Here is a 16,500-nt window from a genome sequence, read left to right as displayed (position 1 = left end):
AACCAAACCTGTTTCAGATAGCTATGCTGTGGCTGTGCTATTTACCTTTTTTTTTTTTCTTTTTAAATAGCGGACTTTGACATTTGTTCCAATCCCTACCTACTTTCTTGTTCACATATTTTCAGTTTTCATACAGTTTAACCCCCACCCCGTCAGAGCTGGGAACTCTCATGCTGCTGTGCACCCGGGCACCTGTATGTGATGTCATCAGAGTGATGTCAGTGAGGCTGCTGGGGTGGTTATGCTGTGCAAGCACTTTCTTCTTCTTCCTGAGATATCAACATGTTTATGCAGTTGCTTTGCTTGTTTTACAGCAGCTGATAACATCCACCTTCCTGGAGACACTTGCACACAGAAGTGACTGTGCTAGCTACGAATGCTCTGCTTTTGATGATTCTTCCATTTCTCATTGTTCTTTCTCTATCCATTCACTCAGTTGCAAGAGAAACTTCCAGATGACAAGAATCACATATAGATAGATATCTATCTACTGCTGAACACTGTCTGAAGTTCAACAAAGGCAGGGTCCTACATCTGGGGAAGAATTACCCCATGCACCAGCACAGGCTGGGGGCTGACCTGCTGGCAAGCAACTCTGTGGAGAAGGACCTGGGGGTCCTGGTGGACAACAAGCTGTCCATGAGCCAGCTGTGTGCCCTGGTGGGCAAGAAGGCCAGTGGTATCCTGGGGTGCATTAGGAACAGCATTGTCAGCAGGTTGAGGGAGGTGATGCTGCCCCTTTACTCAGCCCTGGTGAGGCCACATCTGGAGTGCTGTGTCCAGCTCTGGGCTCCTCAGTACAAGGAGGAGAAGGTGCAGGTCCAGCAGAGGGCAACCAAGATGATCAAGGGATGGGAGCATCTCTCTTACGAGAAAAGGCTGAGGGAACTGGGAAGAGGCGACTGAGAAGGGACCTCCTGAATATATATATATAATTATCTGAGGAGACAATGGTGAGAGGACAGAGTCAGGCACTTCTTGATGGTGCCAAGCAATAGGACAAGATGCAATAGGCAGAAACTGATGCACAGGAAGTTCCACCTGAATATGAGGAAGAACTTTTTTACTGTGCTGGGGGCCGAGCACTGGAACAGGCTGCCCAGAGACATTGTGGAGTCTCCCTCACTGGAGATGCTCAGGAACAGTCTGGACACAATCCTGTTCAGTGTGCTCTGGGATGACTCTGCTTGAGCAGGGAGGTTGGACCAGATGACCCACTGTGGTCCCTTCCAACCTGACCCCTTCTGTGATCCTGTGAACACAGTTGTTGGCAGTATCAAGTTAAGTGTGATGTCAGATACCCTGTAACAAAGCAAAGTAACAACAGCAGTCACTGGAGAATTAAACTTACCAATAATTAAACCAGTGGAACCGCTTCTACTCCTTATGGAACTTATACTGGGGTCAATTACTTTAAAATGACTACACAGGTCTGTTTACAGTAGAATTCAGAACATGTAAACGTAAATGCTCACTGTGTGGAGACAGTGATGAAAACAGTTTAGAGTCAACAGAACTGGAAGAGAGGTTTACTTTAGTATTTTCCCATGTAAATAACATGTAAAGAGCATTTGGCTCTTTGATCCTCCTCTCCTTGGTTAAAATAGTTTAAAAAAAAAAAAAAAGAAAGGTTAAAAGTTAATACCAGGGTTGCTCAGTTGCTGCTCTTGTGTTCTCACTGATTTTACGCAGGTCTGTTCATCAGGAAGCAGGGCAGAACACTGGATCAGTCAAGTGCTGGGCCTAAACTTCGCAGCTGCATAATGCAGTAATGTGCTGTCTGTTCTCTGGATGCTGAGTAAGGAGCCTCATGTCATGGCAGAGCTTACAGTGTGGTGCCAGACTGAACTCTGCAGGTCAGATAATTCTAATGAACCTCCCCTAAGATAGGACTGGTTCATTCTCTGGTGGACTAGAGAGACCAGTATTTGACTTTAAATAACTCTGTCAGTCTTGCAGGTGACAAGACTCAAAGAAGGGAAAACGCAGCTGTCAGGGGGAATTTTCGAAGATGAATATTTTAGTTGGAAGCAGGTAGCTTCCACACAAGAACATCACAGTGAGGTTGAGTGGGAACCTTTGGCAAAAGAATTCTGCTCTACAATGGATAGATAATCCCAACCATGAAATGGCTCTAGGAGGTTGTGAGTAACAACTAAATTTACATGTCTTAACGTTAAAATGAATGCTTACTGGGAGCTGAGGATGATTAGCAGATTTTGAGCACAACCTTTGCACACTGTTATGTGTATACTCTCTAAAACTGAGTATTTGTTCCTATAAAATGGCAGTAATACAGCATTCATGTGTGTGGATGTACAGGTCCCCTGAATTACACTTGCAGTAGGCAAAAACTCTGTTTAAGAAAAAAAGCACCTCTGTTTACAGAGACAGCACATGCTTAGCTATGGTAACATTTAATCAATTAAACTGAATTGTTGTAAACTCATTTCTGGAAAACCTCAAGTGTTTCACACTTGGCAAGTCATGTGCAGACAGACTCTGAGTTTACTCAGTACTTTCTGTACTTACTCCAGTTGTCATCTTAGTTGTGTGTGAATGCCTGAAACCTTTATGGAATGAAATTAGTTCTTCTTCCACAGACTTCTTAAAAAACCAAATGAAAGAAATGTGTGTAATAGTGTAATGGCCAGTCTTCGTGAACGAAGAACCGGGGAAGGTCTTTACACCTTCCAGCCTGCGCATTGGATTTTTTAGGTGAGACACAGTGTGCGCGGAACTGAGCCCACCCTTTAATCCTGAGGGGCCAAGCGAGCTTGGACGGTGGCAGCGAGGTCCTCAGGACGTAGATGGATTGCCTTTACAGGGCTAACGAGCTCCATCTGCCCGGGGAGTGGCCCTGACCGGGAATCGAACCCGGGCCTCGGCGGTGACAGCGCCGCGTCCTTAACCACTGCACCACCAGGGGCTCCGAAAGAAATGTAGCAACTTCTTGAAACCTCAGCTGGGAATCGAATTTCCTCCTCGATGACACCTTGCTCTTTTTGTTTTGTGGTTTGTTTTGGTTTGTTTGTTTGCCCACACACAGCTGGGAAGTTGCAGTATCAAACCACAGCCTGCTGCATCACCCTGAAAACAGCCTGACCTTTAGCAGCAGGTGAGCTCAGAGAGATGAGAGATGTGTTAAAGCACATCTTGATCATCTTTCAAAGCAACCTAAACAGTTCTGCCTGGTGGGCTGAGCACAAGAGGCTGCTGAGGGAAGGATCCTTGTGAGGTAAGTGTGAGGATCCTTCCTAAAGCACTATAACACATCAATTATAGTGAAAATAGGATGAAAATAAAGTTCTTGTTACCTGCATATTTGCAAAGACAACCTGATACTGTAATTTCTTTCCAGTCAAAGTTTGAGCTTGCTGCACCCTGCAGAAGCCAGAGTCTGATTCTGCAGTCAATATCCCAAACTGATTTAACAGCCTCTTCCTTGAGACTATAAATACTATCGAGAAGGTGTCATAGTAAACTGAACTTTTATGTGTACATTCATTGTGAACAGAAAAACAGTTTCAGTGTGTTTGCATTTGCTCTATGTTCAGGCTGTAGAAGGGAACTAAGTTTGCATCCATAAATCTCAGGAAGCAGCCTCTCCTGAATACTCACCAGATCCTATAAGAGCACAGATCAGCACCATGGAGTTGTATTTTATTTCTGGGGCACTCCTGTCGTCTGAGAGCAGTCTGTGTAGAATCTGAACAAGTTGAGCGTTTTCAAGATCCTTTTCAGCAGTGACTGAAATAAAGTGAAAATTTTTAAGTCTGTAAGTGCCACTTGCTTTGATGCTTCCATGTGTAGCTGTTTATTGAAGCATGGATCTCTCACTGCAGTGAAAGGGGTGCTGTGGTACATAACTCATTGGTATAAAACTGAAGCACATAATTGATGGTACGATGACAGGAATCACAGCTCTTGCTATAAAAATTGAAGTTACCTAAGTGCTTGAAAGGACAGCAACAGAGTTTAATGACAAAATCTGGTCTTAAATATACAGTGAGCTGATGGAAAAGCTACCAGACTTTCCAGCTATTTAGGCCAACACTTGCAATATTTCAGTTTTCAAGACTTCCATTGCCTGAATTTGCTAAATACAGATTGTGAAGTTCTTGATTCCATGGTAGAGGGAGCTCAGGGTCCTTTATAAAAGGCTGTGAAAAACCTTTTAAGATCACAGTGTGAGTTACTAGCTCTGTAGCTTTCTAAGAAACATTAGGCATTGAACTGTGGCTTAGCCTTTAAATGCCTGGAGACAAGAGAGTTAGATGATTCATGTGACTAGAACATCTTTCCTCTTATTTAAAACAATTCCCTGATGTACTGGCAGTGATTTGGAAGTTGAACAGACCATTCCTGTAGTATGCACGTGATGGCAACAGATGAAATCAAGAGCAAAAATAAGTAATGTTGTTTGTTTAGTTCCTTATCTTAGTTAATATGCAAGGATAAACAGAACCTCTGTTGGCCATTTACCCTTCTGTTTGGAAAGCTGAGGTACTACAAATGCCAGTAAAGCCATGTAATCATCTTTGCCTTCACATGGCAACTCTTGCACCTATTTCTGTGGAACTTAATGAAGACATTTTGGAGGTATTATCCATCTCTGTGTGTTCTGTAGCCCTTACTAATTAGGTAAGTGAAAGCTTTATTTTCATTAGGCCAGCTGGTTAGAGCATGGTCCTAATAATGCCAAGGTTGTGGGTGCAATCTTTGTATGGGCCATTCACTTAAGAGTTTGGACTCAATCCTTGTGGGTCCCTTCCAGCTCAGAACATTCTGTGATTCTGTGATCATTCCAGTAGGAACGGGGTCAGGTCATATAGTCTCCACTGTAAAGGATGTTCTTTTGAAAGTTAAATTGAAGGGCCTTTCTAACTCATGTCATAATCTATCAGAAGGATGGAGCAGATACTGTACAACATGGCAGCCTGCCCGTGTCTTCATGAACCATCATGTATTACTGTGCTACCCAAAAGCAGGTGGAAGGAGGAGGCTGTTCTACACTGCCAAAGAAACTCACACAACTCTGTGGCTTCTCTTGGTCACAGACTGGAAAGGAAAGAGGTGGATTGAACTGCTGGATACTCACCTAACTCTAATGCCGCTATTAATGCCAGTGCAACAAGAGCTTCGTTTTGCATTATTACGTGTTCGCTGGTCGCCATGGTTACTAAATGCTTGATGCCACCACTCTGAACAATGGTCCTAATTACATCCTAAAATAAATAACACAAAGATAAAAAAATCTGTATTGCACACAAACTGTATTAAATAAGGAAACTGTCACAGAGGCTATGTTACCTTTGGGTGAGGACCCCACTCATTGGCTTTATGCACACAGAATCACTTTATACATAAATGTACATACACAGAGGCCTGCAAGTTATCTGTTACTACTTTGCAATTGTAAGATACAATGTGTTAAACCAAGCCAAGTAACCCTGTGACTAAGTTAAGACACACATAACTAATCCTTTTTCTGGTCATATGGTGTAATTTAACTTCTCTTGATGTGCCATCAGTCACCAAACTGAGGTGTTCAAAGTACCCAGTGAGCCACATATTTGAGATGGGGAAACACAAGAACATACTTTTAATAAAGTGATTAAATCCTTCATCTCTCTCCATGAATTTTCAAGAGTTTCTTCAAAATGTTTGGAGAGGTGAGATCTCAACTATTACACCTTATTGTGTAACAGAAATGGTGTACTTTAAAAAATATATTTAGAAATGGGCAGGAAAATGAGCAGGAGTCTCTTAAATATTGTGGAATTTCCCTTCAAACACAAAGCAGAAAAGGAAAAGGTAGGTATGGGATACTAATGCATTGGTTTCTGTTCGAATGCCAGCCATTAAAATGAATTGTTGGCCAATACTGCTGCCCAGTATATAGGAAATTAAAATGCTGACTGGGTTAAATGTCCCCTAAAGCAGTTCAAAAATACACAGCTGGGATTCTGTTTTCAAGTCCAAAATTTGATCCAACTTACTTGTGTGACAAAGCATGAATAAAGATTTCTGGTCTCTGCAGGGACTTGTCAGTTATAATTTTAAAAGTGATTTTGCACCTAATGTTTTCACCATTTTATGTCCCAAAAATTGCAGCCTAGTAACTCAAGAGTAACACATTTAAAACCCTTTTCCTCCTAAATGACATAATGAATGCAAGCATTTAAGTATTTTTATATATATATTATAATGATATATATACTTTTTAAATATTGTTCTTGCAATTATGTGGTTTTTTATTTGTGATTTTCTGGTGGAACTTTAAGTAGTTTTGAGACAATCTAGGAACTGCTAAGGGCTACTTGAATTGGTGTGGAATTCTGGCTATATAAGCTTTAAGAATCAATCAGCATCTTTGACATAAAAATTTTTTATTTTGTAGGTGAACATCACCCTTTAAAAGGCAAAATAGATGACAGCCAACAGGCTTGGTGCTAGTGTGGCTGAAATCAAAAGTAGGTATTCCATTTTTTTAGAATGACTAAAGCTAAACTACTAAACTACTGTTACCTTTGTAAATACTACTCCAAATCCTTTCAAGTTGAAAGCCAAATTAAAAACTGACATGCTGTAAAGAACCATACAGCTGTACTCATATTCAAACCTAGAGGGCAGCAAAAGCTTAAAAAAACCCACCCCTTCAGCTCTGTTTTCTTCCTCCTGTCAAGTTTCGTCTATGAGTACATAAACCACACAAAAATTCACCTGTGGCAATTCTGTTAACTTCTAATATCTATTTCATGCCATCCGTAGTGCCCCCATATTTAGAACTGAATTATGTTTTCCTGTAGAGAATATTGATAAAACCTTGCATCTGTGGTGGCATTTGCCATTCCACACATGCTGGGCATTGTGGGGGGTGGGTGTAGAAAAACATGAGAACTCAGAGAAATGAAACCTGATCAGTTTTAGAGGCTGAACATAAAATGGAGAATGAGTATTAGAGAGAGGTAATATTAGAAAACAGGAAAGATTTAAATCCCTGTAAGGCCTGTTGACTTGTTCTTGGAGAGGCTCAGTATAGATCAGGCCCACACTACGTTTTTCACTTTGTAAATGCCATGCATGAATGAAGAGGTCACTGTTACAGTCTGAGTTCTCCAAATCACACCTGCTATTTAAGCTCAGTAATGCAGTCTGTGTTCATATCAGTGAACATGCTGAAGGAAGTCTGAGCCTGAAATAGCTTGTCTCCAGAGGAGATACATTTGCCCCTTCTAAGGCTATGGTCTGCCTAATACTCTCCTGAACAAGGACAGTGGACTTGGACTGTTTAGGTAAAGGTATTTGATTGAAAAGTATTGAAGGTGTCAGGATGGACAAATGATATCTTACCTTTAGCCATGTGCAAGTAAGCTTTTGTTAGAATTTGGGATAAATTCTGATTTCTAATGATCTGTCAGAATCTTGTAACTCTGAAATATGCCATACGAAAAGCAGGGGGACAGACTATTTCTGGATCTCATTTTTATATAAATATATAGCAAGTTCATAACAACTGAGCTCAATGATTCTTCGCATATAACATCACTAAAATATGGAAAATATGGCATGCTGAACTGCTGCAGGATACATTAAAAACAAAAATGAGTCAAGACTTGGGCAAGGGAGATCTAACACGAGTACCCAACCTGGCTCTCTAGAAGGATTGCGTGCTGAAGGGTCGGCTACTGACAGCAAGTGCAAAGTAACTTAGTTGTTACAAGCTGACCTTTTTCACCACTAACTTACTTTTGATTTGCTGTGTCGTATAAGTGCAGAAAGTAGTCTGTTGGACTCTCCCATCACACCTGCGTGATCCTTGGCTTCACACCACTCCACCAATCGTTCCACCAGTTTTACATTTTTGCCCAGCTGTTCAGCTGCTTCTGCTATACGATGCCGGAGCCAACAACACAACAAAAAAGCTGTCACTTTTTTTAAGCAAGTGCTAGAAAAACAAGCTGAAAGTTACTAACTAGAAGGCATTAGCAGAACTTCACTAGCTTGCACTAAAACAGCAGAACTCTAGGCTGCATTGAAGCAAGTAAAGCCAGTCAAAATGCAAACACCTTATCAGCCCAGTTAATGAAGCTTATGCATTGATTAAGAGCAGGGAAAATACGGGTGATGCCAGATCCCCAGGTTAGTTGTGAGCTAGCTCAAAAATTTAAAACCAGGAGGGACCGCTGCCACAAGGGAGCTCTGTCACCAGTTATAGTAGGTTTGATAGAGTAAGTCATGTAAGTTTCTTCAATGATTTTCTGTTTCACATCTAATAGCTTTGCTAGAACTACAACGGATCTTTTGAAAAAAATAGCAGGACTGGGTAAAAAACACATGCATCTAATTTACCTCATTAACTACTTCTGGTTTTTAGCAGACTTCTGATTTTATAAATCCTCATCCTGGAACAAGCTGTTAACTCAAAGGTGCTTGTTCTTTTTGAAATTACAGTCTATTAATTAATAGAGTATTAGCCTGTTCCAAGGAGTGAGGAAATGCCAGGAAATGCAGTAAGTGAACAGCAAAACAGGAGTGGTTGCTTAAAACACTCACGCCTCAATACATACTTGTGATATGACAGTGTAAAGAAGTTCAAAAGTAAATAAGCATTTGACACTTATTTGGAGGGTCCCTAGTAGTCAGCTTAGGAGTTCTGAAAAAAAAAAAATCAACCCACATTCCTCTCCCTCTGCATATGCATTAGATGTATTCCAAGACTTCAGGAATAAAATTTAAAAAAATTCCCTGCTTCTCTCTTTTAAAAATCTTGGCAGCATATCACAGACTGAACCGAAGAGAATCACTTAACAGAGAGAACAGTTTATTTTTACCTTGTGCATCTATTAACATTCTTAATGTTCCCAGCAGCTTGAACTGAACAGGGGGCATCTCCGATCTGAGAAATTTCAATACAGCTTCTGCAACGCCAGCTGATAGCATCTTAGCCTTATTTACAACTGCATGAATAAAGAACAGGGGTTGATCTCAAGAACGTTTCTAGAAGATAATTTATTTCCAAGACGGTCTTGAAGCAAGTCTTCAGACATGGTTTGAAAAATAGGTTGTGAGCACAGACTTCAGGAACATGAGCGTGCGCTGGTGATACTGCGTTATGGAGAAATGTCACGGATCCGAAGGCACAGCTGCGAAATTAAGTGCTTTTTCCTGGCATGCGCATCTAATTTTCAGTGTTCAGCCTGAACACAAACTCAGGGCTAAACTTCTCCACTTGGTCTATGAACGGCATCTTCCACAAAATGCATCAGGCAGAAGCCCAGGCTAATACTTGCACCCCAAATTATGAGGAAACTTCCCAGAGTCCCAACAATACTCTCCTATTCCTCGGGCAAAGGAACTAAAGCATCTAATTAGCAGAATAAACCCTTACCCAGTTCCAGTGCTTTCTAAGAACAACACTGGCCTGACATGTCTGGAGTCTGTAGTCCTTTTATTGGCCCCTACCCTCCCTCAACCTCTCTTCTATGCCCTCCACTAGTCTATGCTCTCCAGTTCCACAGAGCTCTCTGAAACGTATTTAAGGTGCAAATCTTGCCCAAAAGCGTACTTAGAAAAAAGTACTTATTTGATATTCAAAACAGTGTTTTAACAAGCAGCTTATCAATGAGGTCAGTTATTACTTGCTCATTTTTCTGTAATAATGTACAGGAAAGCTTATTTAGGTCTCTGGCAGACAGCCCTGAGCCCAGGCTGCAGGAAAGCTGACTGAGGGAAGTGAGAAGAATGACTCACCTGAGAAAGGTAAGCAAACTGCATACCGCTAAAGCAGAGTGAGTTTAGTTATGTATGCATGATCATTTCTAAAAAGTTATGGTTAGTCAAAACTGAAAATAGTAAAATAAGGTTGAATGGATAAAAGACTTATTTTTGGCTTGGCACAAGAAAGCATACCACAAGTATTACAGATTTGCTTTGTTTTTTATGTCTGTTTACCTTTTATGCTCGGGTAATCAAAACTCATACAAATTAAGTTATTAAAAATGACAAACTTAGCATTCAGTTCACTGCCTACAAACAATACCTAATTGCAAAAGGCTGGCTATTCTAACAGTCTACCTCCAAATCTAATTTGGCAATTTTTAAAGTCTCAGGAAATTACAGTAAGGTGCACTGTTTCAACAAAGTGGGCACTGTTCTCTGGTGGGGATCCTCAGCTGTGAGACAGATCCCAGAGGAAACAACCAAAAAAACTCATAATGCGGTGCTCTGGACAAAAAGGTTCAAGAAATCATATCCAAGGCCTCCTCACCGCCTTGCCTTTTACAAAGCTGCTCTTTTTTTGGTGGGGGATACAGTGGGACCAAAGTGGCAAAGGACAGTCATTAGGCCTGTGATTTATTTTGAACTGCTTGTCACAACTGCTGTGCAACAGACACAAAAGCAATGATGGGGCAGAATGAAAAGCAGCAGTGTGAACTCCCTCTAGGGCTGTCAGTCAGTTCTCCCACCCTCATTCCTTGGGGGGTGCAGTGGGAGAGCAGAATGTCACCTTTGGGTAGTTAGCAATGCAAAGAGAGGCTTACCAGGAATAGCCAGGTTTCTGAGCGCGCTCAGTGCAGCATGCTGCACAGTTACATTTCCATCCTCCACATGTCTGTCTAGCAGATCTATCAGCTTTTGAACTATGCCATTATCCACCATATGGATGCAGTTTCCGTCTGTGAGAGATGAGACAAGTCACTTGTGAATGGAAGATCATTACTAAGATTTTTATGATAATGCCTTACGAATGGAAGGGTTATTTCCTTCCTCCTTTCTAGATTTCATTGTTTAGAATTTGACCACCATCATCAATGGGAGTTGCAGTGCTCATGACAAACTTAGAAGAGTGATAGAAGAAACACCGAAGAAGGCAGAAACCCCCTATACCCCTCCACAAATGCAAACCAGTATTTTTAAAGTAGGCTTAATGCTTTTCAGGATTGTAAAGTATAAAACTACTGATGTTGCTCTATAAACACCAGCTCTACTGTGACACAGGTTTTGTTTGTAGCTGTACAGACAGAGCATGATAGAAGGGCACACATAAATTTACATAAGCTATTATGGCATGTTCTTACCATTTCTGGCAAAATTTGCAATAGCCAGTGCTCCTGCAAGCTGTAGCTGATGACTATTGGAAGGAATCCATGAAAGCACTCTTTGGAACACGCTGCCTTTTCCTCCTTCAAATAACTTCTGCATGGATTCATCTGGGGCAAAAAGCACAGACAGTCAGCAAACCAAAGAAGTGTTTGTTAGGGAAACTTCTCTTTATATTTGTGAAGCTATGCTGGTTCCACTACAGTTAATACAGTCCTGCAGTGGGATAAGGACAAAATCTGACCTCTTGAATGTTTGCCTGGTGGGAGCAGGGCCTCCATATGAATGTAGGTTATTTAGAAAATTAATAAATAGTGAAATTCGGCAGCCAAACAGCACTACAAGTATCTGCTGCTGCTTTGCAGAAGACAGTGACAGCCCATACTTACCTCCGAGCAATAACAGAACCATAAGATCAGAAGCTGTTTTAAGCTCTGCAATATCATCCTCTTTGTCACTGTCCACAGTCTTCTGGACGATCTCAAGTAAGCACTCCACCAAGCCTGCTTCAACCAGCTGCAGTTTAATGACATCTGAAGAACAGCATAGATAATGGGAGTCAGAATCAGCATTTTAAATACACCTACCGCACATACACACTGGACAGACTTCAAGAAGAAGAAGTAGTGATGCCAATGGTTTCACTGACTGCTTGTGTACAAAAAATTGCAGCTCCTTTATTTGAAATTCTTAGGGCCAACTCTGTTACTACTCATCTAACAGGTGCTCCCTGGCCTGCCTTTAGAGCACAACCATACACTGAAGCTCTATGGAACTCTCCACTTCTCAAAAATCAGGATATTTCTCTACAGCAAACTTCTGGCATCTCAGTCATGACACAGCAGACTCATAAGGACTGTGCTGTGTTCATGCTTTCCAAAGACTTTGGACTGTGCTGCAGAACAAACTTAGGGTTTCTTACTCTGTTTCATGTACCAGAAGTGCTACTCACTTCACTTCACTGAGACAGACAACGACAAAATGCAGAACTTTTTGATGAAATCTTAGACCAATTTGTTTTAGCTGAGACGGTATTTTTGCCACTCATTGAAAGGGCTGAAGGAGGAGTACAGTAAGGCCAAATCCAAAAGGCTGGGTCTGGAGGGAAGGAAGTTTGTTGTGATTGAAGAAAAACTGGAAATTGATGAGGCAAACACATTTCTTAGTTGTCATTGGAAACAAGGCTCAAGAAGGTAATAAATATGTTTTTCAGGTGATGACACAGAACCTGGGAACAATATTTTATCTCCTTTTTCTACAACAACAAAATCTTTAACAGATATTTCCCTCTGAACCTGGAGCTGAGAATCTCCTTACATGCCTAAACTCCCTTTCTGTTAAGAGGGAATGGCAGGTCGTCTGATGCTGTTTTAAGTCTTTTCACACATGAAAGTGATTCTGGTAGTTTTTGCATGCTGTTTTTGGAAAACACAGTCACAAAGCTCTGCAGAAGTGTGCAAAGAAATAGATTTCTCTCACCTTTCCTCATGAAATGGTATTTTAACAATAAGCTGTTTAACCTAAGTTAAAATATTTGTAAAGGCCAAAGCTTTGGAAATATTTTTTTTTTCTTATAGTTTACAAACCACAGATGGAAGAGGAAGTGTATTCTACCTCTGGTGAAGGATGTGTCTGACTCTCAGTTTCCTGGTGTCAGTGGGCTTCTGGCCTGAGTGAAATTCATTGTTCCTCTAAGAGCGACTGACCTTCTCATGAACTTTGTTAGGGAATGCAAAATATCCAGTTGGGATTTTTTTAAGATAGGCACTTTTGCACTGAGATGCTTTAAAAAATAGAGAATTCCCTTAGTTTCAGAATACTGGGTTGCAGATGTTCTGTGATTTGAAATTGCTACACCGGTGTGCTTAATCAACAACTAAATAAGAAACAAGCTTAAAACACCCCAACCACCAAAATCCAGACTCTGCAAATATTTAATTAAGATGTTTTTTCCTTCTGACCTATTGCTAATTGTCTGCAGTCAGAAGCACCTAAATAGTACCAGCACAGTGAACTCATTGAAGTATGCCTTGAACGCACAGTGGAAATGTTTGTTCAGCTGACCACCTCTTACATGCGAGCACCTGAGTTATGGTCAGCAGCAGTGAATTTCTCCAATCTAATGGCAACTAAAAAACATAATCTAAGGAAAATTAAGCATTTGAACTGAAATACATCAAATACACAAAAAGTTCAACCCTATTCCATGTCAAGTCTTTGAGAATGGAATAACTCAGAGCAACTTGCTAATTACTATATAATGAATATATTTTGGAAAAAATGTGTGGCTTTAGAACTGAAAAAAGGAATTTATTTCCCATACCACTTAGAAGTCAAAATAACTTTTTAAGTTAAAGTTTATCTTAATTTATACAATGTAAGACAGACACACACAGAGTGTGTATGCACACAGAGTAGAATGAAACCTAAATCTTTAGAGTTTGCAATTCTATCTAATAACTTTTTCAGTTCAAACAAGCTTTAATGCTGAGACGGTTAAAACAAAGTTATAGACCCATCAAATACTGTGATGTCTTCCATACTTAATAAACTGTTTCCCACTTCAGTCCAGCTCCATTTCCACTAAGGGCAGATGATAAATTGTACAAGCCACCTTCGTAGGATCTTTTGTTCCTTTGGGAGGAACATCTCGGAGGGGTCATCAGGTGTACATCTCATCCTGCTCTGGCTTGAGCAGTGAATGAAACTCCCAGGGGCCAACTGGGGCTACCACGGCATATGCCACCAAACACCCAAATTAAATTCCTATGATCTCTCAACAAGCATTTAAAGGGACTGTCCATCTCTTAGCTCTGCAATTAACATGCCCTTAGCAAAAATAATGTCTGCAGGAAATGGAACTGCCAGTGGCTCTGTGATTCCAGGAAATGATGTCCTGGTACTGCAATGGTCTATGCACGCTAGAGCCAGCATTTGCAGACAAATGTTGTAAAGCCCTCTAAAAAGCAGCTTTTGATATTCCCACTGAGGGCACAGGGAAATAAAATATAACATAATCGTATACAGAGTGAATCAGAGATGGAATTAGCATCAACAGTTTGTCGGCTCCTGTCACACGCTCGACAATGACGACCTAATTCACTTTGCATGAAACTACCATCACAAGGATCAGCCATTGTGGCTTCTGAACAAGGCAGCCAGTTACTCTCATTTAGTCCCAGGAAGAAACACCAATATACCAAAATACACATATGGGAATGAGTAAAAGATAGTGTAAGAAAAAAATTCTCACCATTTTCTGCCAGGGGAGCCAAAACTTCAAAGATCATCTCCTTTTTATCATGCTCTATTTGCTTCTTGAACAGCTTCACAAGCTCTTCAGCAATGTTTGTGTAGGCAAACTGCTCCTTACTTGACTCTGTGAAGCAAAAGGAAAAATTCAGTATGAAGTAAACAAACCACATCCAAAGGCAGGACTATTTCTTTTCTCTTTGTTACCAGGTTTATTCACCGGTAAGATGACTAATAGTGCTCTTGACAGACAAGAACAATAGACTCATGCTTGTCACAAAATGAAAAGATAAATGTCTCACACTTTCAGATGGATGTGCTGACCTGAATTTATTATGATTAAGGCTGTTAAAACTATATAAATATACGATCAAGGCTGTTGGGGCTGGTTTTGCCCGACAAAATGTGAAGGTAGCTATAGAAACAGTAACAGTACAAAAATATATATTAAGTCTTTGATTTCCCTCATCTTAACAGGAAGAAGAGCGGGTTATATACCACATTTTCTATGGGAGAGATGAAGATTTGCACTCAACACTTTAATATGTACACGGTTTCATGATGTTGACATTTCTTCTGAAATCTCTGTGTGGCTGTTGCTGGGCCATCTCACCCTGCACAGAGAGCATAAAGCGGCTTGTACAGATGGGTGGGCTTCCTACCAGCAGATTAGCCAGCAGATCTTCAAATGTACATTCAACAAAAGCATCTTTTATTTCACTGCCTGTATCGCATTCCTCCTCACTGGCAGTATTACAAGGGATGCAGGTGGTAGGGCTGGTGTTCTGCATTCTCCAGTTGCCACCTCCTGAGGGCCATCTGTAGTTAGAAAACCTTCCAGCACCTTTGCTATTGCTCTGATGGATGGTTAGGGATTATTTTAATGTAGAACTGACCCCAAGGACTCAGGAAAAGCATGAACTGAAGATCTAGACTCTTTTGTGCACATTCCATTATTGTTTTCTCTCACTGTGCACAGTGGCATAGCATATTCTAAGTGGATTTTTGATCTTTCCAGTATTTTTAAAAGGAGATTCATCACTCTCTTTATTGGTTTGTGCCCTGCTTTGACAGAGAATAAGAGTCATATAATGCTTTCCATGGCATCTGTGCAATGCATTTGTCTCTTAAGTGATGCAAACTGAAACCCCACAAAAAAATTCCCTGAAGTTACAAGGCAAAAATAAAATAATACAGTTACAATGTGATTGACTAAGCTATTGCTTAAGGGACAATAAAGTATTACAAACTAAATTAATTTTGTGCCAATCCTAAAGAATGAGGACCTTTTTATCATATAACAGGAAGGGAAGCAGCTGCTGCTAAGCTTCCTTCCTATGGTTCTTGTTCCTCAACAGGACAGATCTGGATCTTTCCAAAGAGGGAAAGGCAATGTAGTTCTCCGTGAGGCTACCCTTTCTTGTATTCGAAATCCTTATGGTTTTAGTTGCATTTAAGCACTAGAATTTTCAGTGTATTATACTTTTTGTTGTGCAGACACAGTACACAGTGCCCACCTTGAAGACCTGTGGTCTATTAACTTCTTTAGTGCTACTTTGATGGCTCTTTCCATTGCTGAGTTGCTAAGAGGACTTGTCTACTGAAAGTGAAGATATGATGTGTACGATCAGACCATGAGATATGACGATCTGGCCTTGGCTCTCTGGCCTTGGAATCTCTGAACTCAGGCCACCAAACACTACGAACTCAAGAGATATGTTTTTTGTATTTTGAACTGCTGAATGTTCTCAGAAAACCAGCATGATATCATAACTGCTATACGATTGTACTGCAGTGCAAAAAAACTCGTAAGACTAAAATTTCACAGAATAGGTCTGCAAAAGAACAGCAATGTAAAACACAGGTGATAACAAAACACAGGCCGTAACAACCTGTTGATTGACATTTGGTTGAATTCCAGTGAAAACTAATCTGCTTGCAAAGACATTGGATCAAAGCAGGGCTACAAACTTCAATTTAAATGAAGTTGTAACTAAAATTGCTAAAGATAACATTGATTCATGATTTATACATGGAAGTATTTAGACCAGAACATGTTAAAACTCTACACCTAAAAGAATATCGTATAGGCAGATTAATGAAGTGTGCCTGCCTCAGTTTTATTCAGAGATTTTCAGGAGT

At 40.6% G+C, this 16,500-nt stretch overlaps 1 protein-coding gene across 4 annotated transcripts in view; it reads right to left on the bottom strand.

Moving 5' to 3' along the window:
• RAP1GDS1 (Rap1 GTPase-GDP dissociation stimulator 1) overlaps positions 1-16,500 on the bottom strand; it is a 59,000-nt gene that overhangs the window by 1,468 nt on the left and 41,032 nt on the right. For all 4 annotated transcript variants that reach the window (XM_027901942.1, XM_027901941.1, XM_027901944.1 and 1 more), the window contains 8 exons: positions 14,360-14,485; positions 11,496-11,639; positions 11,085-11,216; positions 10,548-10,682; positions 8,838-8,963; positions 7,753-7,892; positions 5,102-5,228; positions 3,622-3,750 (listed from right to left, as the gene is read on the bottom strand). In XM_027901942.1, the coding sequence (XP_027757743.1) occupies positions 3,622-3,750; positions 5,102-5,228; positions 7,753-7,892; positions 8,838-8,963; positions 10,548-10,682; positions 11,085-11,216; positions 11,496-11,639; positions 14,360-14,485 (1,059 nt within the window). The remainder of the gene's footprint in view (positions 1-3,621; positions 3,751-5,101; positions 5,229-7,752; positions 7,893-8,837; positions 8,964-10,547; positions 10,683-11,084; positions 11,217-11,495; positions 11,640-14,359; positions 14,486-16,500) is intronic.

The sequence above is a fragment of the Empidonax traillii genome, unplaced genomic scaffold (assembly GCF_003031625.1).
Source record: "Empidonax traillii isolate 1590-97213 ecotype Southwest subspecies unplaced genomic scaffold, ASM303162v1 scaffold824:size280585, whole genome shotgun sequence".
Classification (NCBI taxonomy): Eukaryota; Metazoa; Chordata; class Aves; order Passeriformes; family Tyrannidae; genus Empidonax; species Empidonax traillii.
The sequence above is the reverse complement of the archived record's forward strand: the minus strand, read 5'-3'. Positions and strand labels throughout refer to the sequence as shown.